This window comes from Alexandromys fortis, unplaced genomic scaffold (assembly GCF_014885135.2).
Source record: "Alexandromys fortis isolate MF-2015 unplaced genomic scaffold, M_Fortis_MF-2015_v1.1 scaffold_46, whole genome shotgun sequence".
NCBI classification, from domain to species: domain Eukaryota; kingdom Metazoa; phylum Chordata; class Mammalia; order Rodentia; family Cricetidae; genus Alexandromys; species Alexandromys fortis.
In genome coordinates, this window is record NW_026067919.1 from 9,738,679 (window position 1) to 9,766,023 (window position 27,345).

Below are 27,345 nucleotides of genomic sequence, written 5' to 3' on the forward strand. Positions count from 1 at the left end.
GCTGGGCCCAGAAGGCCTGTGTCCTCCATCCTCAGGAAGCCCTACCCTCACCCCATGCAGAAGAGGCCTGTGGGTGCTGACAAGAATATTCCCGGGGCTATGACTCCTTACCCTGCTCAAGCCCAGGACCTCCTTTAGGCTTGACATGTACTCAGGCACTGTGACTCGACTGTCCAGCTCTGGGTCTCCCCCAGGAGCTCTTGACCAGGTGCAAATGTCCTCACTGAGTCTCGTTTCTGGTTTCTCTAGGTCCAAGCGTCCTATTGCCATCTCCACATCGGCACCTCCTATCCAGTCCCCGCTGCCAGTGATTCCTCACCAGAAGGTAGGTGCTCGGCCATGGTTCCTGAAGTGGAACTTGCCTGCCTGCCCTTGGCGCTGTCGACCCTCCTGAGAAGTGTTTGAGCCCGCCCCCCCTTACCTATGACACATCAAGTTGTGGAGATGCCTACCTGGGCCCAAGATACCATCCCAGGTCCAGCAGCCGCTGAGAAGAAACCGGTTTGGAAAACCATGTGCCGAGAAGAGGGCCAGCATTCTAGCTAAACAGCAGACAGGTGTCTGTCTCGAGGGCTCTGACTCTCACTGTCTGGGGACAGAGACTTGAGTTGCTGTTAGAGAGGCCCCAGCTTGAGCCAGTCACTCCAGGAGGCACCCCAGGTGTGAAGGGACCTTATCGGCCCTCAGGGTTTCTCCTGCGCACAGATTCTTCCGGTTTGCTAAGTGTCTATCCATCCCTCACAGCTACAGACCCCTCTGTCCACTAGGAAAGCTGGTTATAATCTCAGAGGCTAGCACAGAAGTGGAGGGGCCGCAAAGCCCTGGCCCCAGATCTGACCACTAGACCCAGAGTCCTTTCCAAATCCTCTTTAAAGCATCTGAACCCTGTGGGCCCATCTGAACTTGGGAAGGTTGGTCCAAGGGTCCAACCTAAACTTGGGAAGGCTGGTCCATGGGCCCAAGCTAAACTTGGGAAGGTTGGTCCAAGGGCCCCATCTATACTTGGAAAAGCCTACCTGTAGCTCCTCCACCCAGGTAGACTGACTCCAGTCTTTCCGATGAGAAGACTGGACAGCAGATGAGATAGGAAGAAGAGGCTCTCGGGAGTGGTGGAGGGGGATCATGGACTGGGGAGCTGGACAGAGGGCTGCTGGGAAAAACTGCTAGGGTAGACAAAGATGGACGAATAGCCCAGTTGCTTCCTTAGCCCTCTGTACCTCTACCCCAAAAGTCAGTCAGCCCTGGCTATGAAGGGTCTTCTCCAGGTGGGGTCAGTGAATCAGGAGGCTTGTCTGCACTCACGGGGTAACTACCTATCCAGAGGGAAAGGGGGCCAATAGACAGGAGAGTGGTACCTTACTCTCTCTTGAGCCCCACATCCTCAGGGGCAGACTTGGCTTTCTGCGAGGGACTTTGCGTTCTGTTCAGATGGATGCCAGCCTCCAGACCAGGACCCCCAGGCTTCCCTCCTCCCCTCCTCTTGCAAAGGGCCTTCCTTTCCAGTGCTCCGTCTAGGTACTTCACGCAGCAGGCAGCAGGTCACAGGCTGTGGGAGGTGGGTGACAGATGCTTACCCTAACATGTCTGTTTCAGATGCACACAGAAGCACAGCCATGCGTGGCCTCTAACCGCTATCTTCTCTCTCCCTGCATGGTGCTGCCCTATGCCAGGACCCTGCTCTGGACACGAACGGCAGCCTGGCGACTCCCAGCCCCAGCCCTGAGGCGAGGGCCAGCCCAGGCACCCTGGGCACCCTGGATTTCGGGGACACCTTTAGCTCCTCCTTCTCCCAGACCTCTGTCTGCACCCCACACATGGAGGCCCCGGAATCTGTCCTTCCTCAGGGCAGCCCAATGGCCAAAGCCAGCCCAGAGGGTGTACAGGGCTCAGTCAGCCCCAAAGTTCTGCCAAGCTCTAGCCAACCGAGGCAATATAACAACCCCATTGGCCTGTACTCAGCAGAGACACTGAGGGAGATGGCTCAGATGTATCAGATGGGCCTCCGAGGGAAGGCCTCAGGTGCTGGACTCCTTGGAGGGTAGGTAAAGGGCATCCTGCTGTCTGGTGTGGAGGCACTTGGGTCATCGGTGCTCACTACAACAGTCTGGTCAGGTGGTCAGGGGGAGGATAGGCCTCAACACAGGCAGCCTCGCACCCATGAGGTAGAACCCGCCGAGATCAACGCCAGCAGGGATCCTACTGATATTTGTTGTCAGCCAGGCATATTGCCGCTGCCAGGCATATCGCTGCTGCCAGGAAAACCACTCTGGAGTGACGTGTCAGGTTTTTGCAGAAATAGAAACTGAGGCTCAGAAAAGGTTAAGTTGCATGCAGGAGACTCTAACTCCCCAGATAGTCACCCCAGGCAACACCTCATCCCATGAGACGAAAATACCTACTGCCTTTGGGAACTAAAGTTCTAAAAAGAGAGACTAGTCCCCACACCCCTGGGTGTCTATGGCAGGAACAGGGAAGCGTTAGAGATAAGAAAGAAAGTTCTCAGCTGGGTGGTGGTGGTTCACACCTTTAATTCCAGCACTCAGGAGGTAGAGGCAGGCAGATCTCTGAGTTGGAGGCCAGCCTGGTCTACCGAGTGAGTTTCAGAACAGCCAAGACTACACAGAGAGACCCTGTCTCAAAAAAAAAAAAAAAGGCGGGGTGGGGGGAGGAGAAAGCAAGTTCTCTAATGATGAGGGCGGTCTAGGAAGGCTATGCGAAGGAAGCAGAGCTGGACGTACCCATGGAGAGACTGGGCAATGGTACGAGGGGAGGAGGCTTGCAAGACTGACCCAGGCTAGGGTGGACAACAAGGAAGCAGACCTCTGAGAAGAAAGAGATTATGGGAAACAACCCGCTCGGGTCCCCACAGTTTAGCTAGTAAGACTTCATGGGAGCAGGAGTTGAAGGAACATGGAGCCAGGTCACTGGAAGGATAGAAAGGAGGGATCCATGTGTGAGTTTGTATCGGCTGCCAGGCTCTCTCCCCTCCTGTCTCACAGTGGCTATGCCACTGCCCTGTGCAATTGAATGTACTCATCTTTAGGTGCTATAGGCACAGCCAGCTGAGTCAAGGCTGTGGGCCAATGTCTCGGTGAGAGAAATCTCGTGGTTGTCTGCAGTTAACGGGAGGATAAAGAAGGGCATTTGTCACACACTGCGTGTACTCATGGCCTAGACTCTCCTGGCTGACAGGAGCACCATCAGCGTGACCCCAGCCACGCCCTCCTTTGCTCGTCTGTGTCTACTAGACCAGAATGCTCTGGTTTCTCAACTTCCCCAGCTCCTTCTGGAATCTGAGCAAGGCCAGTCTCTAGCACACCATTGTTTCCCCAAGCCAAGGCTTTCCCAGCAAGAAAGCAGAAAATTATAGAAAGGCAGAATAAAGATGGCCTCATTTTCCTCCTCTGATGGGTAGGTCTTCCTGGTCCCTTCTGGACCCACCCCAGGCAAGAAAGTTGCCTTCTGGCTGACTAGGACCCCCAGAAAGCCCACTGGTAGTGGTGGCAATGTCTCCCTGGCTGAGCCGACTCTGAGCTGGGAACTGGCTCTTTTTTTATTAATTAATTTACTTTATGTGTATGGGTGTTTCACCTGCATGCATATCTAAGAGACTGATCCTCTAGGACTGGAGTTTCAGATTGTTGTGAGCTGCCAGGTGGGTGCTGGGTATTGAACCAAAATCCTTTGGAAGAGCAGTCAGTGCTCTTAACTGCCGAGCCATCTCTCCAGCCCCATAGGAACTTCAGAGGTGGACATTGATTTCCTTCATCTTAACAAGTCAGATAGAGTGTGAAATTGACCCCAGGTCACAGAGTCAGTAAGAGACAGACAGAACTAGTGGTCTGCCTGATTCCATCTTGATTTGAGATGGAACCAGAAAAGCTAAGCGGTCAGGAGCCCTGTCCGTGCCCCCTGGACTCCCAGGTGCCAGTCCTTTGATTCAGATGCTGTCCAGAACCTACTTGGCAAATGTAGAAATTATCACTTGGTAATTGGAGAAGTGGGAGCCAACAGCGTCCTCAGTGGGAAAGTGGACCAGAGGAGGAAGTTGACGTTGGTAATTCATTCAAAGTAAAGGCTGCTACAGTGTTGCGATGTGGGCAGAAAGAGCTGGGCCCTCTGCTGCCCTGAGGCTCCCACTTTGCTAAGTGTCTCACTGCTTGAAAGCAACAAATGGGCAGTTCTCCGTGCCTGTCTTCTGCATACGTCCCGTGCTGAAGGCTTAGACTCGGGGTACAATTACTTGGCTTTACCCATTCGCAAGGTGGAAACTCTCACTTCCTTCTTTTTTATACTTTTTTTTTAAATTTTATTTTTACGCGTGAGGGTTTTTGTCTGTATATCTGTATGTCTGTGCACCACCAGAAGAAGGTGTCAGATACCTAGCATTGGAGTTACAGATGGTCGTCAGCTGCCACTTGGGTGCTGAAAATCAAACTTGGGACCTCTGAAAGAGTAGCCGCTGCTCTTATCCCTGGAGTCGTCTTCTCCAGTGCCCCCACTTCCTTCTTATGCATTGAACTGAGATAGTGAAACTTGTCCAGAGTCGTAACGTTGAGAAGAGTCAAGGTTAGGAACTGACCCCTGTTCTGTCACGCTCCAAAAGGAAGCCCCTTCCTTACTCTCCTCTGAGCACTTTGTGGCGTGAGTCTTGACAACTGGATCTCTGGGGAGACATGGAGGGGGACCAGTGGAAAACAAGGACAGAAAGGCCTGAACAACCGGCAGGCTCCACTCCTCACCTGAAAGGCAGAGCAAGGGCCCCCAGCAGGCTCTGTATCCCTGGTGCCTCCTCCTGGGGCCTGAGTCCTGGCTCCTCTCTGAGCAGTGTGTGCTGCAGGCATCCAAGTGTTGGGATGGAGCAAGAACCTAGCAGGGGGTATTAGTGCCAAAGAAGGAGTTGGCTGCTGCTCAGGGCAGACGCAACCCCCACCCAGTCAGATCAACGCTGCCCTCTGCAGGGGACACTGGGCTGGCTGGTCATCACCAGAGCTGACCCTGCAGTTGTCAGTTATTGGCCAAACATGGCAAAGGCATGGCAAAGCCAAGGTGGCCTTTTCCTAATATAGATGCACTTGTGGCTATTTTGGAACCTGGGAGGACAGAAGGAATTTTATCAGCTCGGGGACAGTAAGGGACCCGGGCCCTGAGCAGATAACACCATGGACTCTCTGGGGTGGGAAGTTCTTGGCTTCCCAGAGCCCTGGTTGTGGGGTGACCAGGGTCAGGCTATCTGGGGTTAAGGGTCCCTTTTCCAGAGTTTGTAGTGGACAGATCTAGGGGAGCAGATGTGTATGGAGACAATGTCACCCCCCTCCCCACTCTCTCATCTTTAGTGTCCGACAGGGCCACAAGATCTGCTACCACAAGCAGTCTACAGTTAAGAAAAGCATCATACTGAGAATGCTTCCCCAGAGGAACTCATATTCCTAAAGGCTCATTGTCCTAGCAGAGTGAGGACAGGGTCCCTCTGTGCTGTCTGTGCTAGGTGGCCCCTGCTGGGGGCTTTCCTGCACGAGCCTTGGCCATGATCTTCTTTGGGGCCTCCTCCTGCCTCACTGCTGGCCCACAAGGCCTTTGGAGCAGTCACTGGGGACTGCATCAACCTCCTACTCCCTGTACTACGAGGAGTGACCAGGGATGCCTGTCTGTCCTTGGGAGAGAGACTAGGGCCCAGGGGCCATGGGTAACCCTGCTGCACATACAACAGCCCTGCAATGCCTCCTTGGGGGCATGAATGCCCATGTTGCCCCATGAACAGAGCTACGCTGTGGCTTTTCACATTTTGGGGCACCTCGCCAGAAGGAACTGGGAGCCTCGAGCCTTCTTGAAGTAGCCGCAGCAGTCATGTCTCTGTCTCCGCTTCCTCTCCAGGGTCTACAGTCAGGCTCTACCTATGTGATCCATGGATCTGCATATAGTCTTGAGTCCGACAAGAAATTCCTTCCCCTTGGCAAATCAGGAAGTGCTGGACTCACCATAAAGGGAGCCCTAGCACCTCCCACCCAAACCGATGGTTCTAGAGACCCCAATTCCTGACCTTGTGCTCTCGCCTTCCTCGCTTCTTACTCCTTGCAGACTGAGGCCTTGCTCCGGCCTCCTTCACGACCATTCTGAAGATGGTCCCTACATTCACACTTCCCCGGTCGAGGCCTCACTCTGACTGTACCATCTTCTTTGCTTTCTCTCTCCTTCCAGGTGGTAGCCAATTCTCCAGCCAAGTTAGTATCCAAGGCCAGCATGTGTATGTCTCTGTGTGCCTTTCCAGCATGCAGCTGCCTTCCGTTGGGTGTGGATGGCGTGTGCCTGTTGGCATGGGTACCTATGTGCATGTGTGAGCGGGGGTGCATTGTGCCCTGGATGTGCCTGCACGGGTGTTTGCTGGGGTGTGGAGGGAAGCCGTTTCACACGTCAGCAGCTTGAGGCTTGCAGGTTAATTCAGGTGTGTGGGGTGCTGCGCTGTCACTGGCCTGTGTGGCTCTGAAGACTTTTCCGTCCCAGTGGGACCCCTGAGAAGAACTCGGTGTGATTCTATCTCTGCTTGGGGATGGCACCTATCTGTTGAAGGGAAGAACCTGGATGGGTAGAGACTGGCAAGCTACAGCGTGCTGGACTTGGAGGCCTGGGCAGCCCGAGCCATCCTCCAAGGAAGAAGAAGCACATGCATGGAAGGATCTGGAAGAACGGAGTCCCGGGCCACAGAGGAATGACTGGCAGGATAAGCCCCTTCATGAAGGAACTTTGCTCAGAACCTCAGCATCTCCAAGCGTGCCAGTGTGACCGCTTTTCGCCTTTGGAACAGTCTAGACTCTGCTTGGGCTGCTGCCTCTTCGGTCACATGGCCCAGCTTCTGTCTTCTCCCCAAGTCCCGCTCCCCTAACCCCGCTTGTGTCTGCTTCTCCATCCCGCTGTGAGTGACGAGAATGCTGACCCTAGGGGGGAGTCGGGCTGCAGGGAAGCCTGATGGGAGTGGGAGAGCCCATTCAGGTGGACATGAAGATCTCCTGCAAGGGTCTTGGCAGGTGCCAAAAATTCTCCTGGGCACACCCAGGCAGCCCACAGTGGGGAACTTGGGGAACTTGCTTGGGTCAAGACCTCAGCTTTGGGAGATCTCTCTCCACATTCCCACCAGCACCCTGGCCTTGACTTCCCATGTAACCATCGCCTGTTGCCCTCTCTCTTCCCCTTCCCTCTTCCGCCCCCCCCCCTTTCCTGCCTGCCCTCCTCAGCGCCGACTACCAGGAACGCTTCAATCCCAACGCCCTGAAGGACTCAGCCCTGTCCACCCACAAGCCCATTGAGGTGAAGGGTTTGGGCGGCAAGGCTACCATCATCCACGCACAGTACAACACCCCAATCAGCATGTACTCGCAGGATGCCATCATGGACGCCATCGCTGGGCAGGCCCAGGCCCAGGGCAGTGACTTCAGTGGGTAAGCGCCTCCCAACATCACATGACTGTGGAGGCTACCAAACACTAGCAGGACCAGCTTTCTTCTCTCACCTAGCGCCTCCCGGGTTCAGGCCCCTGGAGGGGATGGACCAGCCTTCACCAGGGACTTCCAGAATGTGTTGCCTTTTCTCTCTTCAGAGTCAGCCCTGCATTGGGCTGTAGGAGAAACGGCAAAATGTAGAACGTTGTGCTTCCTCAAAGGGATTGTCAGACTCAGTTTCCCAGGCTTTATGAGAGGTGCTGGTTAGAGACTTTGGGGGTGCTTCCGCTCCAGCTTCAGCAGAGCACGGGAGCCTCCCCGCACCTCTCATAACTAAAGCTGTACTGGGGAAGTGGGGGAAAGTGTCTTATTCTAGTGATGAGCATCAATCCAGCACTTGGTGCGTTTGTTCTTGGGAGAGGTCTTGGGTCAGCTATCCAAGGTGCCATTGGCCGTCAACCTCTGTCTCTCCTCCTCTTTGCCCCAGGAAGCCTGGCTTCAGAGCAGTAGGGTTTAAAATGACCTTGGCACCTGGGATTGGTCTATTAGCTTGGTTGGGTAACTCGAGGGTGGACTAGCGACAGAGTTGGTAGAAACTCGGACGAAACTGGTACTATTCAAGTATTAACAGATGAGCCATCCTCTCCTGTCTTCTCCTCACCCCCATTTCTGTCTCATCCTTGTCTCTTTCTCTCTATCTCTCATCTCCTCTCTGTATCTCTGTCTTTTTTCTGTCTTCCTCTCTATTGTTTCTTGCTTGTATCTGTCTCTCTCATCTGTTTTCTAACACACACACACACACACACACACACACACGAATGCATGCACATGCACACACAGGGATATAAGGGGGTAGTGGGGCAAGTCATTACTTTTTTCTGCTGGGGAATGTCATAGTGCAGAGCTTACCTCTCTAGGCAACATATTATCATCCCTGGATCAGAGATTCCCAGAAACTCAGGAGAAAAAAGTCTATGGGAACATTAAACCTTTTTCTGAAACAATAAGAACAGATACTATTTGAGGGACACATAAACGTCCCAGGCATTTCTTATGGGACAAGGACAAGTGCTTGTGACCATGGTGTACTTACAGAGGCCAGAGGATAAGGTTACATGTCCTGAGCTCCATTTCTGGAGAACCTGACTTCGGCTCAGAGAGGCACTACTCCCTGTCGACCACCAGGGGGCAGAGGTTGTCCATTTTGCAGTCACTAGTCCAAAACCTGCAGAGTTTAGGACTGCAGGCATCCCTTTGCAGACACCTGAACTGTGCTGATTTATTTAAATCGTTAATTCAAAGAAAAAAAAAGTGACCATGCAATTCTTTTTAAAACAACCATTAGGTCATGAGTACCCAGTAAAACAAGTCTGCCTGACTAAGTCCAAAAGCCTATGGGATGCCCTGTTAACCTTTGTTTGTCACGTGGTCCTTGGCAAGCCCTTAAAAGTACACCAACACCAAAGGACAGTCAAACGGGAAATAATGGATCAACTGTTCAGCACACTGTATTTTCTGCACAGTGGGAAAACGTCTACTGTTTGATTTTATTATCAGGGCGCCTGTGATTTGGAGACTATGGTGCTCAGATGGTGAATCTAGCTGTCTCCCACCTGTTCCCTTCCCTTCTTCCCCGCCTCTCCTTTTGCTAGTGTGCCTGGAAAGGATCGACCTTTCCCGTTCCTTTTAACATGAGCGCGCTGCGCTGACGCTGCTATGGCGCAGTGAGGAACCCTCCTGGCCATGACGTGTTCCGTTTCTGCTGTTAATCTCCACGGTTCTTTCTTCACTGACAGTTTTCTTTTTCTCTCTCTCTCTCTTCTCCCTTCGCCCACCCAACTCCCCTAACTTATTTCTGGTCCTAACCCTGCTCTCTTGCGTGCGCTGCCCCTCTGCTATCCCATGATGGACGCGCACTCGCGGCTGGGTTACCTTCTGCTTGGCAGGGCGTCGCCGCTGGCGTAAGTAGACCCGCAGTGTCCGTCTTGTCGTCTGTCTGGTTGCAGGATGGTGTGTGGGTCTGGTGGGGTGTGTTTGAGGACAGTGGTCAGCCCATGCGCTCTGTCCACCTTGTCCTTCACGCCCACCTGTCAGCCACCGACATCCTCTGCAGCCCGCGCAGGCAGATGCTTGTCTTTTGGAGTTCACCAGTGTCAATGTGGCTATGGAAGTCTAATCGTGGCACTCACAGTGCGCCCACCCCAGCCTAAGGCTTCATTACCGCCTTCTCCTTGCCATGCTTTGGTGAGGTTTTCCAGCCTTTCCTAGTTTCCCTAGGACAAGGCACATTTGGGGGATCAGAATGCACACTGGGCTATTATTCAGTGCCAGAAGGTGACAAAGTCAAAGGCTACTCTTTTAGGAAGCCAGTCCCCAGAGTCCACAAGAACCAAAGAGATCTGGTTGTGCCCAAAGGCTTCAGGAACCCTTAGGATCTATCCTATATGAGAAACAGCTTTCTGCAAGAAGAACAAGAACCCAGGCTTTTTCCTCTGCTTCTCATGCAGCTGTAAGCCCCTCCCTGTATAGACCCCGGGTAACCCGGCTCTCTAAGCTAGAGAAAGTCTTCAGAAAAGCAGGAGCAGGGACACCTCCCCCCCCCATCCCTTTTCTATCTCTGCTCCCCTAACTCACCCTGAGTCAAGCCCAAGGAACCAGTCCTGGGAAACTGGGACAATTCTATCCAGCGCCATGCAGAGAAAGTCGAAGGCTTGTGATCTGGGGGAGCCTGTCCCCGCTAGACAGCCCCCACTGGGCAGATGGAGCCAGGCAGGAGGGAGCGAGCTAGGGCCTGCCTCAGTCTGTGTCTTCTGTGGTTGGAGCATCTCATCCAAGCTGTGTAGTCCCCGGGAGGCAGATGAGGCCTTTGAGCTTCCTGACCGTAGAACACCTGACAGAAAGGGCAAACCGGATGTGGTGGCACATGATCTCAGTCCTCAGGGGACCGGGGCAAGGGCAGCAACATAGCAAGACTCTGCTTCCAAATAAATAAATAAATAAAAGTGAAGCGAAGACTAGCAATAGCAAAGGGGGACAAAAAGGACACTGGACCGGGGCCTGAGCCACCTGCATCATCGTCCAGTGGTGCCCCCGTCTACTACAGTCTGGCACTAATCAGCTGACCTCTCTGGACCTCAGTTTCAACCTCTATGGAGGAAAGGACTAGCTGGCACGCTCCTACTACCATAGGCCTGGCCTCTGACATCTGAGAGGGTTTCTGGCAGAGTCACAATCTAATCCATAAAACTTCAGTCAGGTGGAAATTCCAAAGCCTGAGAAGCTCTGGGGTCCCTGCTGACTTTGATCTGGAGTTGAATAACTCATTCAGCTAAGAATTTTGGTCACCTATCGTATATATGTCAGACCCTGGGAGCTTAAGGGAATATCACCAGGTTCCCCTCAAAAGACTATGCTGCTTGGGTGCAGGGGCCATGCCTGCAGTGTCCTGTGTCCCCCAGCCCCAACCCCCACTGTCCGTGCGGATCATGCCAGTAACCGAGCAAAATTTCCCACTTCGTTTCTCGTAACACTTCGTAGCCAGGCTGTCTCCGGCAGCCGAGCCAGAAACCCCAGGCGTCTTCCAGCAGCAAGGCATTGGCAGCTCCCTAGCTGGATCTGCGGGTGTGAGGAGGCCACTGGATGGGTCCTGAACCTCCAGGTCCCTCAGGCAGGCCGTTTTCACCCTGCCCCATGCAGGCAGAGCTGGCTCAGGGAAGCCAAAATCAGTTCAAGTAGAACTACCTCCTCCTTCCCTAAAGGGACTCCAGGCTGTGGGGTGGGAACTTGTTCAGGCCCAAGATTAGCACTGGAATGGGGCCAATGGGAAGGATAGAAACCTCATGGGCAAGAAGATCCACTGTCCTGCTGGGCCTTCCCTGACCCCTGAACCCCTGAGCACCGAAACCCTAGGCTTCTTAGCTCTTCTGGTACTAGAGGGTGAAAATAGTGGGCACAGATATGGGGGCAGAGGGACGCAGTGGTAGAACTAAGTGGTGGAGGGGGGTCTGAGTTCCAGCCTGGCCCCCACCCACACCCCTTCTGCCCTACAGGAGCCTCCCCGTGAAAGACTTGGCCGTGGATAGTGCCTCTCCTGTGTACCAGGCTGTGATCAAAAACCAAAGCAAGCCGGAAGAGGAGGCTGATGAGTGGGCCCGCCGGTCCTCCAACCTGCAGTCTCGCTCCTTCCGCATCCTGGCCCAGATGACAGGGACAGAATACAGTGAGTAGAATCGCTGAAGTGGCATGGGGGGTGGGGGGGTAAGACAGAAGGGTCCTGGCTCAGTCTTAAAACCGATAGAAGCTGAGGAGTCAAGCCACTTGCCCTTGATGATTAACCAACATTGATAGAAAGTTGGCAACTGGGAGAGAGCCTCTGGGTCCCGGCTGGGCCTTCCATTCTAACCCCTAACATGAGCAGAAGGCTTGTCATCCGGTTTCCAGCAAGGCGATGGCTTATGATTGAGAGAAGAGGACCTGCAGGCCTTCTTGGACCACCCCCTCCCTACTGCAGAGTATCCTCTCAGCTCCCCCTGACAGAAGCCTGGCATGCACACACTCACTGCCACCACTGAGAAGATGGTACAGGAAGTGTCCAGGGCCTGGCTGATTCCTAGAGTGTCCTCAAAACTCTAGTGGAAGCCGGGCGGTGGTGGCGCACGCCTTTAATCCCAGCACTTGGGAGGCAGAGGCAGGCGGATCTCTGTGAGTTCGAGACCAGCCTGGTCTACAAGAGCTAGTTCCAGGACAGGCTCCAAAACCACAGAGAAACCCTGTCTCGAAAAACAAAAAAAAAAAAAAAAAAAAAAAAAAAAAAAAAAAAAAACCTCTAGTGGATTCTCTTCCTCTGCTCCACATGAGTCCTCCTGACCAACTTCTTTCTCCCACAGTGCAAGACCCTGACGAGGAAGCTCTGCGAAGATCAAGGTAGGTGCCTAGACTTGGGTTCCATGGCCTTGCCTACTAACCTCATCCCTCCCCAGGTAGCCCCCAGGCCCCATGACTCATGGAAAGAACCTTTCATGTTTATGTATTTGAAAAGCTCGGCCCTTAAAGGGCTCCAGCGGATGCGGACTTGGGTGACTTTCCCAGGTCAGTGAGGTAGACACAGGAGTGAGGAATCTAGGCTCTCTCCTGGCTCCCTTCCTGGGCAGGGGCAGGGCTGCTTTGGCCTTTGCTGGGCTTCGGAGAACTGTGAGGGCAGTGAGCCAATGCCTCGCCTGCACACTCATCTGTGGGCTTGCCCCTCGTGAGTCTGAAGGCTCGGCACTGTGAGCAGGCACGCAGAGGGCCATGCTAGGCATGAATACCTGACCCCTAGATTCACCAGCCCACGCATACACTGAGGCACCAGTTCTAAACATTGCTCCAAGTGTAACAGCTGCTGCAGGGAAGTACAAGCCCTTGGCACAAGGAAGGACTTGTATAGGGCTAGGCATCTCAGGGCAAGGTCTCCTGATCAGTGGCAAGTTTGGGGTCCCCATTACTTGCCTACTACCTGTGCCCTGTTAGGAGCTGTAGCCCTGGGCATGAGTGGGGCATGGCTGTTTTGAAACCCACTGGAAGCTGTCAGGGCCTTCCATGGCGAGGCATGGGGCCTGTGTGATGATCTGTCTCTTTCTGGTAGTGGGTATGCCATCTGCATGTTCTTCTTGGACAGTCTGTCTGGGGCCAGCGAGTCTCCGGGAGGGTCTGGGACTCAAAGGCATGTTCTACCCCGAGCCAAGCTTTCTGTACTTGCTAACCACACACAGTGGCCACAAGAACTTGAGAAGTGTAAGGTTCTGGGGGCCAGCTGGGACTTCATGTGCATTTGATTGTTGAACTTGTGTTTCTGCCAGCCCGAGCTGCTCCCACTCTTTGACCGGGCGTGGGCTCCTCCCAACGCTGCCACGGGTGGCATGCAGTCCCGGAAACGTGTTTAACCTCTTAGCCCCTTTGTGTATCATACACCCAGTACAACGCTGCTGTGTTCATCTCTGGTGGAGAGCCGGTTGTTTTCGTGTGGCTGAGCTCTTGACTCTCCATTCCGCCTGGGCTCTGCGGTCCCTACTTGCTATGTCTGTGCTTTCTCCGCCTTATTCATTGAAGCCACCCACATAGATGTCCTGGGGAGCAATGCGGACTTTCCCCCAAGACTCAATAGAGGGGTCTTTATGTCACCTCCCTGGCACAGTAAGCGCCTGACTACCCAAGTTCTTTCCATCGGGAAGTCAGCTGGAGACCTTTCTCTCCCTTCTACAAGACACAGCAGTCTTCTTTCATGGCCTTGCCACCTTTTCTGGTCACTCTATCTTCTTCTGTCCAATATGCCTATGACTCCTGCAAGCTTGTGTCTTGTCGTCAGCCGTCCGTGATTAGAAGGAAAGGGGCCCCAGGAGAAGGAGCGCCAGCCTGCTCTCTGTTCTGAAACATTAGCAGGCGCTACCAGAGAGTTTGCTCAGACAAAAATTTGGCAAGAGGTTCCAAAAAGAGACTTCAGCCTACTTTGTTCCTCAGGCTCAGTCCATCCCTCCCAGGGTTCCAGGCCCTTCAGGGAAGACTGAGGTTCCAGCCAACTTTCCCCAGAACCAGAAGGTGCAAGCCTCTTGATTCTGTCTCTTTTTTCCTGACTTTAATTTGTTGAGGGTTGTCCTCACTGGTAGAATCTTCCATGTCTCCAAATCCCATCTCTCTGGAGCTCTGGGACAGAGCTGTGCGTGTCCTTGATCCTCTCTGCTCAAGAGCAAAGTGCCAAGTTCAGTCTGCAGCCCCTGGGGTCCCAGGATCACTCACCAAGTGGCCATGTGAGCAGAAGAAAGCATGTTTGCCCCTCATATGCTGCCTCCAGACAGCTCAGGGGACTCGCTTCCCCGCGGTCAGAACCACACCCTGACTCCAGAGCTGGAGGCTGCACCCTCAGGCCTGCTGATCCATCCTGTGGGCTGATGACAGCTACCACCCTGCTCGCTTCTCCTCCCACATTGGCCCCTAGGATTCTGGCATGCTGGCAAGTCTGAAAGCCACAGATAGAGACACTGGGGCGTCCAAGCACCACAGTCTAAGCAGACCCGGGAGGCCTCCTTCCTATCTTTTGCTCTCCCCTCTTTCTCTCTCCTCTGCATTCCTCTTCTCGTCTTTTCTTTGGCTAGCCAGGAATCTCCCCACAGTGACAAACTGAGTAGGTTCACTAGATTCATAAAGGTTCTAGAATTGTCCTTCACTTTGTCATTGAACACTGATGACAAACTGTCGTTAAGCCTCAGTGGGCTTTGCTTAAACTGGGAATTGAACCGGCAACCGGCCAGGTCTCATTTTGGGCCTCCGTTGTCTCTAGGAGACGGCTGTGAATGCTGGCAGTGCCATGTGAGCCTTGCCACACGGCCTGTGCTTGTACTTCTTTCACCCACTCACCCTGACCCTAGAGAGGCAGCTCTGCGGCAGGGGGAAAGGCTCAGCACTCAGACGAAAGTTTTGCTGTTGAATATCCCTGTGGTTTAGGACTACTCGTGTGGACCTCTCTGAGTCTCTTGGTATGACACAGAGGTTGGATCAGACCGGTGTTTTACAACCATGTTAGCACCTAGCAGCCCCACCTTTGTGCAACAATGTTATAGAACTCCAGTAGCTGGATTCAAGGAGTAGAGTGCGCACATGCCAGGTCGCATGGATGGGAAGTGGGCCTCTGTGAACATGGCGTTCGATGTGGGGATGCAAGGACCAGGGCCTGGTGATCGTGACTCTGTGTAACTGTAGGATCAGCTGTGCCTAATGTCGGTCTCTCTGACTCCTGCATGCTGCCAGTTCGTTTTGAAACAGGACTTCATTTTGAGGCAGTTTCCAATGGACTTGCATTGTAAGAAATGGCAGAGATGTGGTGGCACATGCCCTGGATCACTGAGCTTGGGAGGCAGAGGCAGGTGGATCTCTGAGCTTGAGGCCAGCCTGGTCTACAGAGCAAGTGCCAGGATAGCCAGGGCTGTAACACAGAGAAACCCCGCCTAAAACAGAAAACAAAAATAAAAACAAACAACAAAAGAGAGAGAGAGACTCCTTATGCCTTCCCCACTTTCATTTCTACTGACAAAGTCTTACATCATAGCACAACACAGTGATAATTAATGATGACATCACTTCAGCTCCAAACACAGACTGTCCCACACCTAAGACTGTTCCCTATGTCTCTACACATTAACACACATATACACCCCCTTACCAGGGATGACCAATGGTACATGACCATTTTAGGGTTGGGTTTTTTCTATTAGCAGAATTCTTTTGGACTTTATCTAAGTTGTTGAGTGAACCAGTACAAATTCACACACATACGCATGCACGCATGCACACACACACGCATGCACATACACATGCACGTGCACATACACACACACTCATACCCTGATTCCAAAATCCAAAGCACCCCAAACCCAAAACTTTTCTGAGCACCATGAACATCAAAAGATGGAGAATTTTACCTTTGACCTCATGTCCAAACACAGATTCTAGGCCAGGTGTGGTGGTGCTTGGTATAATCTCAGCCTTTGGGAAGCAGAGGCAGGCTGATCTCTGTGAGTTTGAGGCTAGCTTGCCCTACATAGAGAGTTCCAGACCAGCTACACAGTAAGACCTTGTCTCAAAAAGAAAAACAGAAACAGTAGGCACAGAAGCTAGGCTGGGGTATAGCTTGGCAGGGAGCTTGGCTACCTGCACGAGACCCTGGGTTCAGTCTCCAGGGCTAGAACAGTGTTGGGAGCAAAACACGGCTCTCATTAAAAAAAAATTACATTTGAGTTGTGTGTAAGAAAATGTATATGCGATATAAATGAATTTTACGTCAGGTCCCCAAGATCTCTCCTTATATATGTGCAAATAGTCCCAAACCACTCAACATCCAAAACAGATCTGTCCCACGCATTTTGCATCAAGCTTATTCAGCCTGTCGTTCATTGCTCCTTTTCGCTGCTAAGTGGCACCCCACCATGGGGATAGAGCAGTGAGATTTAGATTTTGATTTTAACCTTAGGTAACTGTTCACAGTACTACCTCTGGATAACGCCAGCACTATGTCTCTTAAACTGTGTCTCAGTTCAGGTTGAGTTCACTGTGGCCTCTCCACTGCCCCTCTGCTATGGAGGTGTTACAGGCCCTTCTGCCAGGAGGGTTAAGACCCAGCAATGTTGGCTGGCCTTTCCCTGCCCCCCACCCCTCCCCTTTCTACATCCTAGCCCCAGGGTGCCTGCACTGCACCCTCACCTGGGCAACTGTGGGTAGGGCTTTCCAGAGACCCCACTGACAGGAAGTACAGATCCCTCTCCTTTGTTTCCCTGGCAGTGAGTGTGTGTGTGTGTGTGTGTGTGTGTGTGTGTGTGTGCTTGTGAACTGGGGTAGGCCTGGGCTGTTCTCAGGGTCTGGGCCTGTAGGAGCCCAGGGGAGCGTTTGAAGGCTTCATTCTGGGGATGGTGAAGGTGAGGAATGCCAGACAGTTTAGGGAGGGATGTGACAGGTCTACCCATCGGTCTAATCACGGGAGTTATGTGTCCCTTCTCCTTGGTGCCCAGCTGGAGGACAGAGCCTGTTCCGGGCCTGCCTACCTGTTTGGTTTAGTTCTAAGAGCCCACAGCCAAAGCAGCTTTGCCCAGCCCTAGCCACATGGGCCAGGGAGCCAGCCTCCCTTTGCCCTCCCCGCCCATTGGTCCTCTAACCAGGCCCCTATTCCGTACCTCTCCCTCCAAGCAAGGCAGGGACTTCAGTCTCTCCGTTCCGCCCCAGAACTCTAGTCTTGCCCCATCCAACCCAAGCCTGCCCTCTGGAGAGTAAGTACCCCAAGGGCAGCACCGTCCCACCCTTTGTCCCAGCTTTGGGCAGGGAGGTAGTGGACATGTCCCCTAACCCCTCTCTTTCTCCCTTTCTTTCTCTTTCTGTTTCTGTCTCTGTTTCTGTCTCCCCCTCTCTCTGTCTCTGTGCCACAGGGAAAGGTTTGAAACGGAACGTAACAGCCCACGTTTTGCCAAATTGCGCAACTGGCACCATGGCCTCTCAGCCCAAATCCTTAATGTTAAAAGTTAAAAGGCTGCCTGGATTCCCCTGAGCCATGGCAGGCTGGACCCCCACCCCTCTCCCACACAGATCTGGCATGTGAACCCTGTGGTGATGCTTGATATTAAAGACTGTGCAGGGGGTACCTCTGGTAGCCAACACTAGCTCTTCTGCTCTCTGCCCATCCCAGAGTTGACAGCTGGGGCCCAGTGCCATGCACTCAGCTCCTCCTTCCTACCTCTCCCAGCCCAGTGTGACCGCCCCAGCTCCCACAAGCAGAGCCTCTGAACACACTTTGCGCAAACCCTTAGCTGTAGTCCAGAGGGGACATGGCAGGGTTTGCTGGCCTTACACTGCCAAATGATGGAAATACAGTGACCACTGGTCATTTGCCCACGCCCCTCAGCACCTGGCCTTATACTCACCTGGAACACGTTGCCTGCAGATCAGGGTCCTGGGTGGGCACCCTCTTCTCTGTACCTGTGTGCTGGCTTCCTAGACCTTTCTCGTGTACATATAAGCATGCTCGTGTTGAAATAAAGAGGATTTGAAATGAACAAACCAAGCCCCAATCATGCTGTGCCTGTGTGTGTGCCCTGTACCCCATCTTGGGAGGGCCTTCAAGGACAGTGCCAAGGTCAGAGAGGATAGGTATGGGCAACCGAGAGTCAGGAATAGTGCCCAGCAGGTAAGGCCCAGGGCTCGCTACAGCAGGTGAGGGATCCACACTGGGTTGTCCCCCGGGGAATGTGGATGGGGACTACTCCAGGCCTGTGGCTGTTCCTTTCCGCACTCAGCTATGACTGACAGGTGGCGCCTCACCATCAGGAAATAGGCGAAAATTCCTTCCCCTAGGCCGTCCTGACTCCTGTTCATCATTGTCTGGGTGGTCTGAGAAGTTCTCCAGTGGACACACCTAGACAATGGGACAATTTACAGGAAAACCCTGGAGATGGAGGTGGGGGCCTGCGACAGGGAGATGGAAGGACCTAACAGAGTGTTGGTGACCGAGCGTAGGGGGAAGCCTTCAGCTGGGTCTTGCTCTTGGCCCCACCTGTGGCCTTGCGCTACACTGGAGCACTTAGCGAAGCTAATCAGAGCAGCCTCGAATGAAAAGTTCTAGCCCCCGCCAGCAGGCTTGTTGTTTCAAAGTCAATACTTCACCTACCTGCCCAGCAAGCAACCTAGTCCCTCGCTCCATGAGGTCATAGGCTGAGAACATAAGGACAATGGCATTTGGAAAATGAAGGAGATACAGGGGACCAACCTTCAGGATGCCCCACAGCCACTGAGGCTGGATGGCCGGAACCCTGTTCCCACCCCCTGCTGTCTGAAAACACTTTCTCTCTGGTGCGCTCACCTGGGATGGCCAGCCAGGGAAGCTGTTCACTCCTCTCCACCCCTGAGATGTTCTCCTAGCCTGTTATTCCTTAGCCACCTCCCACCCTTCCTTCTTCTAACGACCTGATGCCAGGGCCAGGGCAAGTCCAAACAATGGTCACCGTGACCGGGGACACACCTGGGGAGAACAAGAGATGTCTACCTTCACCCGTATTTGGACTGATGACTTGCAAGGCCCAAGAGGAGGTTGTAGGGTCGGAGGTGCCAGACACAGAGAGGTAGCAGTGGTTCCAGGCAGTGGGCATCCCGTGAATGGAAGGACCTGAGGAGATCACCCCAAGTTGTTGGACTCTAAACCTCTTGTCCCCAGTCCTGAGACTGTTAGTGATCTTCTGGAGTGCCTTAGTTAAAACACTAAAATGTTCTTGCTTGCTTCCTAGCATCCTGGTGCCTCTCAGCTTCTCCAGGCTCCAGGTTAAGGGCCCTCAGAGTAAACAGAGGTTCTCTTCAGTTAGCAGCACCCTGTGTCTGTGAGTGAGGCGCCTGGCTACTGTGAATGCTAACAGACTCAGAAAGGGACACTGTAACTCTAACCACAATACAGCGTTGATATTGTGGACTCCAGGAGGAGGGGACTTCTAACTGGAGGGATAAGGCTTCCTGGAAGAGGTTAGTGTTCATGGTCTTGAGGGGTGTGATATGTATAGACAGGGCTGACTTGGCATCTACTCGGAGGGCACAGAGATGCTGAGGCAAAGAAAGGGACGGGAGATCCCAGTATCGTCATTTTGACCAGGATGCATAGTCTGCAAAGACGGTCATAAAGAGCTGGGATCCAGATACAGAGTTCCAAGCTACAAGATTTGGAACATATTTTGAAGGCAGGGTGGAATGGGCAAAGGTTCAGGGCACTATTCCCACTGCAGCTGATAGCAAGATTCACCAAGGCCATGGTGTAACGGAGGCTCTGGCCTCATTACAAGTGGCATAGCTGAACTCCCCTGTGCTATAGTACCAGGATGAAAGATAGAATGTCGACCAGGGGGGTGGCAACATAAAAAAAAAATTATGATCAACACCCGAATGACATTCTCTCATCACCCAATGAATGGAAATTGTCGTACTTCAGTGTCTTAGCTAACACAAGCAGAGCAGCGTTGACATCCTAATTGTGGCAAATCCCCTTTCACACCAGGACCAATCGTAGTATCACCATCACCAACAGCACCAACCTGAGTCCAGAGACCACAAACCCCCAAACCCTGACACCTCCGCAAGTATCACCCCCTCTGTTCCAGACACGCCCTAGTCATCAACCACAAAGTCAGCAGAACTCCGGTTCCCACCACCAAGGGCCATCATGCAGACTGAAGGAGCGGGCCCACCTTGACACCTCCAGACAGAGGACAACACGGGCTGGAAGAGGAGCTGCAGCTAACAGTGCTGTCTGGCCACGCTCTCTCTTAGGCATCCAAGACCATCTGAGTTTATTTTGATTGTTTGGTTGTTTTTTTTTTTTTAACTAGTTGCCTAAACTGAATTATGGGTTTGGGGGTATTGTGTGTGCTTAGCGCATATATAAGGCCCTGAGTTCTATCCCCAACACCAAAACTTGAAAAATGGAAAAAGGAATCTGAATGTATGACAAAGACAAGGAAGCGACTGTGGAACTGTAAGCCAGGCCGGGGTGATCTTATGGGCACTCTCTTTAGGACTAAAGTCAAGGTTATGTGAGTTCTCTGAAAGGCTTGCTTGCTGACGTCTGCTTTTTGGAATTTCTGGAGACTCGTGGATCTTCATGCAGAAACTGACGTGGAACAAGAACCAAAGATCCTTCAGGATGGACTTTGATGTCTCTTCTCCCCTCTCTAGACCCCGATGACTGTCTGCAGAGGGCGATCCTAGATAGGATGCTCTCAGCAAGAACTGAGAGTAGCAGGTGCATGTGTGCGCCCATGCATCCCTAATAGTGACCTTTGTCTCAGCCCCGTGGTCAATGGTGCATTTTCCTGGGGTCTACATCCAACTCCAAAGTTATTGCCTGGTAGCACACTGGAACAAAGGGGACAGACAGTCCCACCTGGACATTTCCATCACTCTCATCCTGAACAGGGTCTTCAGTTGCCAGTGGTCCACTGGAAATGTCAGATGGTACAGGGAGGGGCACAATGGTCTGTGTCATCCTGAGCCTTCCCATACTTGGCCACCCTGTGAGTAGGCCTCAAACAGTCAGCTCAGCAGTTTCTCTGAGGTAGCCACGTAATCATTATGACTTTCAGGGACAACGTGTTTCAGAGGATGGGCAAGGGGCTTCACAGAGGTGCCAAGGACATCACTGCCCAAGGCCCCCCTATCTGACAACTAAGCCGTGAAAGTCCTGGGCAGGACGTAGATCCTTACCCATTGGAATACGCTCTTCAGTATGGGGTAGCCAGCCCATAACTTTGTTATTTCTCTAGCTCTCATCCTTGTATTCAGTTTTGCACTTTCTTCCTTTCTCCCTGGATGGAGATCAATTTATGAGATGCTTTGGTAAGCACCTTGTGGCTTCCTTGCATTCATATCTGGCACAGATAGAGATATCTACAATTTGCTACTCCATGTGTGGTCCATCAACAGCTCAGCATTACCAGGAAGCTTACTTGAAATTAGACTCAACCATACTCAAACTCAACAAACTAGAAACTGGTGTGTGATGTTTTTCTGCTTGTTTGTTTTGAGACAAGGTGTTATGATATAGCCCAGGTACTCCTGGAACTCACTGTATGTAACCCAGGCTGGCCTCAGACTCGCAACGCCTCCCAAATGCTAGGATAACTGGTCTACCTAGCTATGTGCTGTTTCGCTAGAGAGACAACGTCTCTCAACCCCAGGTTCCTCATCTCCACGTGAGACCTATGAAACTGATCTTCACGGAGTTTGGAAGTATAAAAGAAAGAATGGGCTAACACGGGCACTGTGGAACTTGAAGAGGGAAGTGCTGAGATGTTACTTGGGTCCAGTGAGAATCAGCCTTTCATCGGAAACAGAGTGTACTTGGCTGACCACAAGAAGAGGTTTCTTTCTTCCTCTGTGGGATATTGGTTAAGGCTTCAAATCAAATTGACCCTCAGTCCATTTTGTTCTCATGGCTAAGTTCCAGAACCTTGAGAAGATGGATTCTGTTTCCATTTACTCACTTATTAAATAGGGCTGACTCTACCCCGTCAGGGGGCTTCCGTGAGATATTAAAGGCATAATGGCGGAAATAGTATAGCGTGAGTAAATAAATCACATGGTTCTGGGGCTTAGGCATTTAGTTTGTCAACTATTGTGACAAAGAGAGATGTTAATCAAAGATCTGAGAATGAGCTGGGTATGGTGGTACTTTCCTGTGGCCCTAACTAACAGGGAAGCTAAAGCAGGAGAGTCACCTGAATACAGGTGTTAGCGACCAACTACTTTAAAAGGGGCGGGGAGGTAGGAAAGGATAGGGTGTGTATCTCTCTGCTTTCTCATGACTTGTGTAGGAGGGTCGGGGTTGTAGTGAGTGCTTTTTGAGGAAGGGGTGCACATGCATATTTATCTGTGTGTCTCTGGAAGCCAAGTGTTTTCCTCAACTGCTATCTACTGTAGTTTGTGAGACAGGGTTTCCCACTGATTAGCTGACTGGCAAGCCCCAGAGATCCTCTTGTCTTTGTTTTCTTGGTGCTAGAATTGCAGGCTGCTGCACCTGGCTTTTTGTGTTCCTTGGGTGGATGCTAGGGATCTGAATTCAGATTCTCATACTTAAGTGGTGAACATTTTACTGATTGAGACCTCTCCCCAGACCTATGATTAATTTTTATTTTCTCTCCCATTCTCAGGGAGCAGATCTAATCCTGTCGATCCGAACTCTGATCTCTCTTCCTACAGGAGTTCTAGGGACAGTCTGGCTTGCAGTAAATATCCAAGTATTCAGTTGGAGGCATGTGGGCATCTGGTCTACCTGTCCTGGCATGGCCTGGTGCTGGGTATGGCCATCCTTCCTGATCACACTGCTCCACCAGGCAGAGTGGCTGTCCCTCTACTTCCAGGAGAAAGAGCCTTCAGCTCTATATGTTCATGTCACTCTTGAACATGCAGCAGACCCAGACTCCCTGGTGACATAAGGGTCTATGAGCTCAGTAGGGTCTACCAGTGGCCTCCCCATAGGTCCTGCCTCTCCTCTTCAGAATATGTCATGAAAAGGGGCACAAATTTCTCTACCCCTCTTGACCACATTACTCCCTTCTGGTCTGCTTTCCATGATAACTCCTGTCCATCTTCAGTCAGATGGGCTGTCAGTGCCCTGGGCTAAAAACAGTGTTCTTGTGGCTCTACAGCCTATGACTGTCACACTCAAGTATCTTCTCTGGGAGGGAGGGGGCTATAGAATCCTTCCCCAGATGTAATTTATGCCCCCAACTGGATGTACAAGCAGTAAGGCAAAGGCAAAGGCACCCTGGATAGCAGGGGGAACCTGTCTGATAACTCGTGTGCTTTCCACTGCCTTGTAGTTTGCTAAGAAAGAAAAACCAGAAAGTACCAGAAACTGAGGGGTAAACATCCCTCCAAGATTATGTTGCCAGGCCCCTCCCTGAGGTCTGATCATGCCCTCAGGCATTCGATCAGGGATTCGAGGGGAGCTTTTTCTGGGCACCGGAAGGACGTGCCCTCACACACGCTTGCATCCTGCTCTATATACAGAACAGAGGGCACTTTCCATCCTCCCCCTCCCACCCCACACTGCGTAGAGGACCTCGCCAGACCTGAGGCCCATGTGACCTGTTGTCTTTTTGATCCCACCTCATCAGCACCCCTATTGAGCATGCTCCAGTGTGCACCAGCCAGGCCACTACCCCGCTGCTGCCTGCTTCTGCCCAGCCGCCCGCTGCTGCCTCTCCCATTGCGGCCTCGCCAACCCTGGCCACAACTGCTGCTGCCCATGCTGCCACTGCCTCTGCTGCAGGTCCTGCCTCGAGCCCTGTGGAGAGTCCCAGGTAACTGGTTCACAGATGCCAGACCTACCCTAAGTCTCTTTGTGGGCAGATAAGTTCAAATAGTTAGGTCCCTGATGTTTCCCCAGGAAGCCATGGCTGATACTGCTCAGTGCAGAGCGTGAAGGTGAAGTCAGGATGCATTTCTTGGGGTACATCAGCCATGATTATGAGAGGGTTTTGTTGTCGCTCTGCAACCTCCCCCTCCTGGGGACATCCCTAGTGACAGATAAAAGTCACACACACACACACACACACACACACACACACACACGCTCACACACTCATGTACATATACATGTGAACACAATAACACATAGGAAAGGAACACTGTGCACAGTCTTTGTTCTTAGAACTCAGAAAAGGGAGGTGACAGTCATCCACCGCTGGAAGAAATCAGGGAGGGCTCCTCGGAGGTGGGAACGTTGACGTAGTCAGGTCAGACAGCTCAGCCACTAACTTGCCCGCCTCCTCATCCTCTCTTCTCTTGATGTGGAAACAGTCTGACATTGGAGGTCCCTATAGCAATGGTATTTAAACCTTCCCCTCCGTGAAGAGCTTTACCATTTGCAACCCTGAGAAAGTAAGTTAAGTTCTTAATCTGTTTCCTCACCAGCTATGGTCTAAAGGCGTACATGAATATTAAGGTCATTACTGGGGAGATTTGTTTATAAAACACCAAAACAGAGGCCAAAGGAAGGTGGCATGCAGCGGGGAGGAAGAAGGAGGCTGGGTGAGTCACTCCAGAGTGGCCAGCTGGTACAGCAGCGGGGTTGGTTGGCCCAGTTGTCTTTCCAGGCTTCCAGGAATCGCTCAGTTGTTTTCAGCCAGGACCCAGATTTCCCAGTTCCCAAGGAAAACACGCCCCTTCGGGTCAGGGTGTATAGGGTCATGGTGCAATTTGAAACAGCTTCCCAGCATCCCACGTGGTGCCAAGCCCAGCCTTTCTCCAGCCCAATTCAATCACTGGGAGTGAGCCTGGTCCTGGCTGCCAGAGTGGTCCGTACCATTTTTCTAAGACAGGCTTAAGCAAACTGCCTCCCCTCCCCTCTGCAGACTCTCACTAAGGTCTTACCTTCTTCACGGAACAGGAACTCTGATGAAAGGGGAGAGCTGTTCCTGTTGTGGAGAGTGGGGAAGGCTTCCAGCTTTCCTAGGAAAAGAGAGGTGCTGGGTGCTGAAGCCTATGAACCCTGCCTCTCACAGAAGGGCAAACTCAAGCTCCACGCTCCAGGCTTCCGTGTCTGGGCCTGTCCACGCACTGCTGATGGCCTCAGGACACCCCATGAGGGTGAATTCTTTCTCTTTATTACCTTGCCAAGAGAGCAGAGCAGTATCCCACAGGGCATTGGGCTCCACTAGGAGGGGTCAGACGGCACACTCTAAACATAGATGCCTCCCTTCCTTGCACGTGGGCAAAGGAGCTAGCGCTAGGGTCACTCACTGGATGTGCACCTTCTCCAGACGTCTTCAGCTTTCTTTCCCAGTGCCAGTCCATGATGCTGGCAAAGTATCCCCCAGAGGTAGGAAAGTCTGCCTCTGACCCACTGACCTGTAGCCTCACCCAGTCACCCAGAAGCTGGGCACCCTTTGCATACTGTCTTCTTCTCCACCAATGTGCTTACTCCTCTGCCATCAGCGCAGGGATCTAGCCACAGCAGGGCAGGGGAAGCCTTAACTATAAATGTGGTGGGAAGGGAAGGAAGGATGCATAGCCCAGGTCTGGGATGCTGACTCTGAGGTTACTTTACCTTGCCCGGAACCGGATGCAGATGTCCCTGGATCCATTCAGGTTATTGCCGGCAGCTTGCTGTGCCAACGCTATCCCTAGCAGAGACCCAGGCAAGAAGGGTCTACAACTTGGCCCAGCAGGTCCAGTGGGCCGATCGGGAAGAGATGGAAGACGTGCAGGATGCCAAAGGCTGGGGGTATATTTCTAGGGGTTCATTTCTCCAGCATCCCACCAATGACCCATTTGCTGGGTATGGTCAAGTGTCCCCTTTAGGATATAGAGCATGTAAAGAGAGAAAGATCCTCATTAGTTCGAAATGAAGAAAAGGATTTCACACACAAGTGAGACCGGGAAACACTGCATCAGGCAAGATTAAATAAGCTGCCCGACTCTGGAACTTCCTGGACCCTTCAGCTCCCCCAAGAGAGAGGCCAAGTTCAGCATTTCCTGAGGGCAAAGAACTGGGACACTTTTGTACAGTCTCCTTGCGGAGCCACACGTGGGAAAGGCTGAGCCAATAGGAGGAAGCGGAGAGAGCTGTCTAAGTAGAGTGTGGTTTTGCTGGGGCGCTGCCTGGGCCTCCTCACATCTTCACGTGAACACTGTCACACTTTGCTCAAAAAAAAAAAACATGAGACCAATTGCTTCCACCAGCAGCAACATAAAGAAATAAGATGAGGAGACCAGGTAACCAGGGTGTCGCAGAAAGGGGAGTAGCTGTGACCAGCTCCAGCTCCCTCTCTCCTCCCTCTGCCTGGGTCCATAGTCCTACTGCTGCAGTTCCCTCTGTGGAGAAAGCGCTCCCCATGGGTCTGGCTGGTTCCTTCCCTTCCTCTTTCCCAAGGTGGCAGCACTAGCCACAGGGACTAGCTTCCGCCCCTCTAAGACCCTTTGGTTTCTTCATAGACTCTGGAAACATCCCATGGGTGTTTCCGTCATAGTCCTGCCTAGAGATCAGATAACAAACCTGGCATGGCTTTAGGTACCAGAGACTGATGGGCTGTTCCTGTTATAACTCTTCTGTCTTGGTTCCAGGCCACAGGCCTCTGCGTACAACCCTGCAACAGCCACTTCTCCAGCACCCTCTGCCCACACCAGCTACAGTGAGGGTCCAGCTGCCCCTGCACCCAAGCCCCGGGTTGTAACCACTGCCAGCATTCGGCCTTCTGTCTACCAGCCAGGTGAGAGCCAGAGGGAAGTGGGGGCGGGGCTCAAAGGGTCTTGAGCTCCAGGCCAAGACCCAGATGCACAGGGAGTTCTTTCCCCTGGTTGTGGGGTAGAATCCTAGGGAGGGTGGTTTGACCTTGGAAGACTTGTGGGTCACACCAGGCAGGGTTGGAGCCCTCTAGTCTTTCGAAAGGGAAGGTTGTGACTGAATGTTTCCAGACTAAGTTGAGAGAGAAGAGGGCTGGGGGCAGGAGAGCAAGATGGCAGTAATAAAAAGTTGTTTCTTTAAGAATCTGGGTTGATCTCAAACTGGACAACAAGAAACTGTAACAAAAATGCCCAAGGCTTTGGGCTGGCTTACTGGTGTCACTGTCCTTTGAACAAGCTGCCCAACCAGTCTAGTCTGTGTTTTCCTCAGGTGACACAGGATAGCTGGGGCACACGTGACATAGCAGTAGAGTCATAGAGGAACCAAGGCAGAACTCGTCGGTTACAGTCCTGCCTCTGTGGCTCCTTCCAGTCAGCGCCTAGCGTGTTCCTACAGAACTGAGAGGTAGCCTGTGTTTCCTAATGTCCTAGGCAGAGCCAGCCTTCTTCTTCAGAGACCAAGATAGTTCTCAGGCTGGCGCACGGCCCACTTTCCCGTCAGCCATTGCTCTAAGAA

At 52.5% G+C, this 27,345-nt stretch overlaps 1 protein-coding gene across 8 annotated transcripts in view; it reads left to right on the forward strand.

Moving 5' to 3' along the window:
- The window catches only part of Ldb3 (LIM domain binding 3), a 57,365-nt gene that overhangs the window by 9,677 nt on the left and 20,343 nt on the right, over positions 1 to 27,345 (forward strand). The window contains exons 4-11 of one of the 8 annotated variants that reach the window (XM_050140728.1): positions 250 to 325; positions 6,199 to 6,221; positions 7,230 to 7,433; positions 9,380 to 9,394; positions 11,483 to 11,652; positions 12,320 to 12,356; positions 23,600 to 23,785; positions 26,550 to 26,695. In XM_050140728.1, coding sequence (XP_049996685.1) covers positions 250 to 325; positions 6,199 to 6,221; positions 7,230 to 7,433; positions 9,380 to 9,394; positions 11,483 to 11,652; positions 12,320 to 12,356; positions 23,600 to 23,785; positions 26,550 to 26,695 — 857 coding nt within the window. Of the gene's footprint in view, positions 1 to 249; positions 326 to 1,670; positions 2,039 to 6,198; positions 6,222 to 7,229; positions 7,434 to 9,379; positions 9,395 to 11,482; positions 11,653 to 12,319; positions 12,357 to 17,377; positions 18,074 to 23,599; positions 23,786 to 26,549; positions 26,696 to 27,345 lie in introns of those variants that run through there. The other 7 variants (XM_050140729.1, XM_050140734.1, XM_050140727.1 and 4 more) reach the window with 7 other exon arrangements.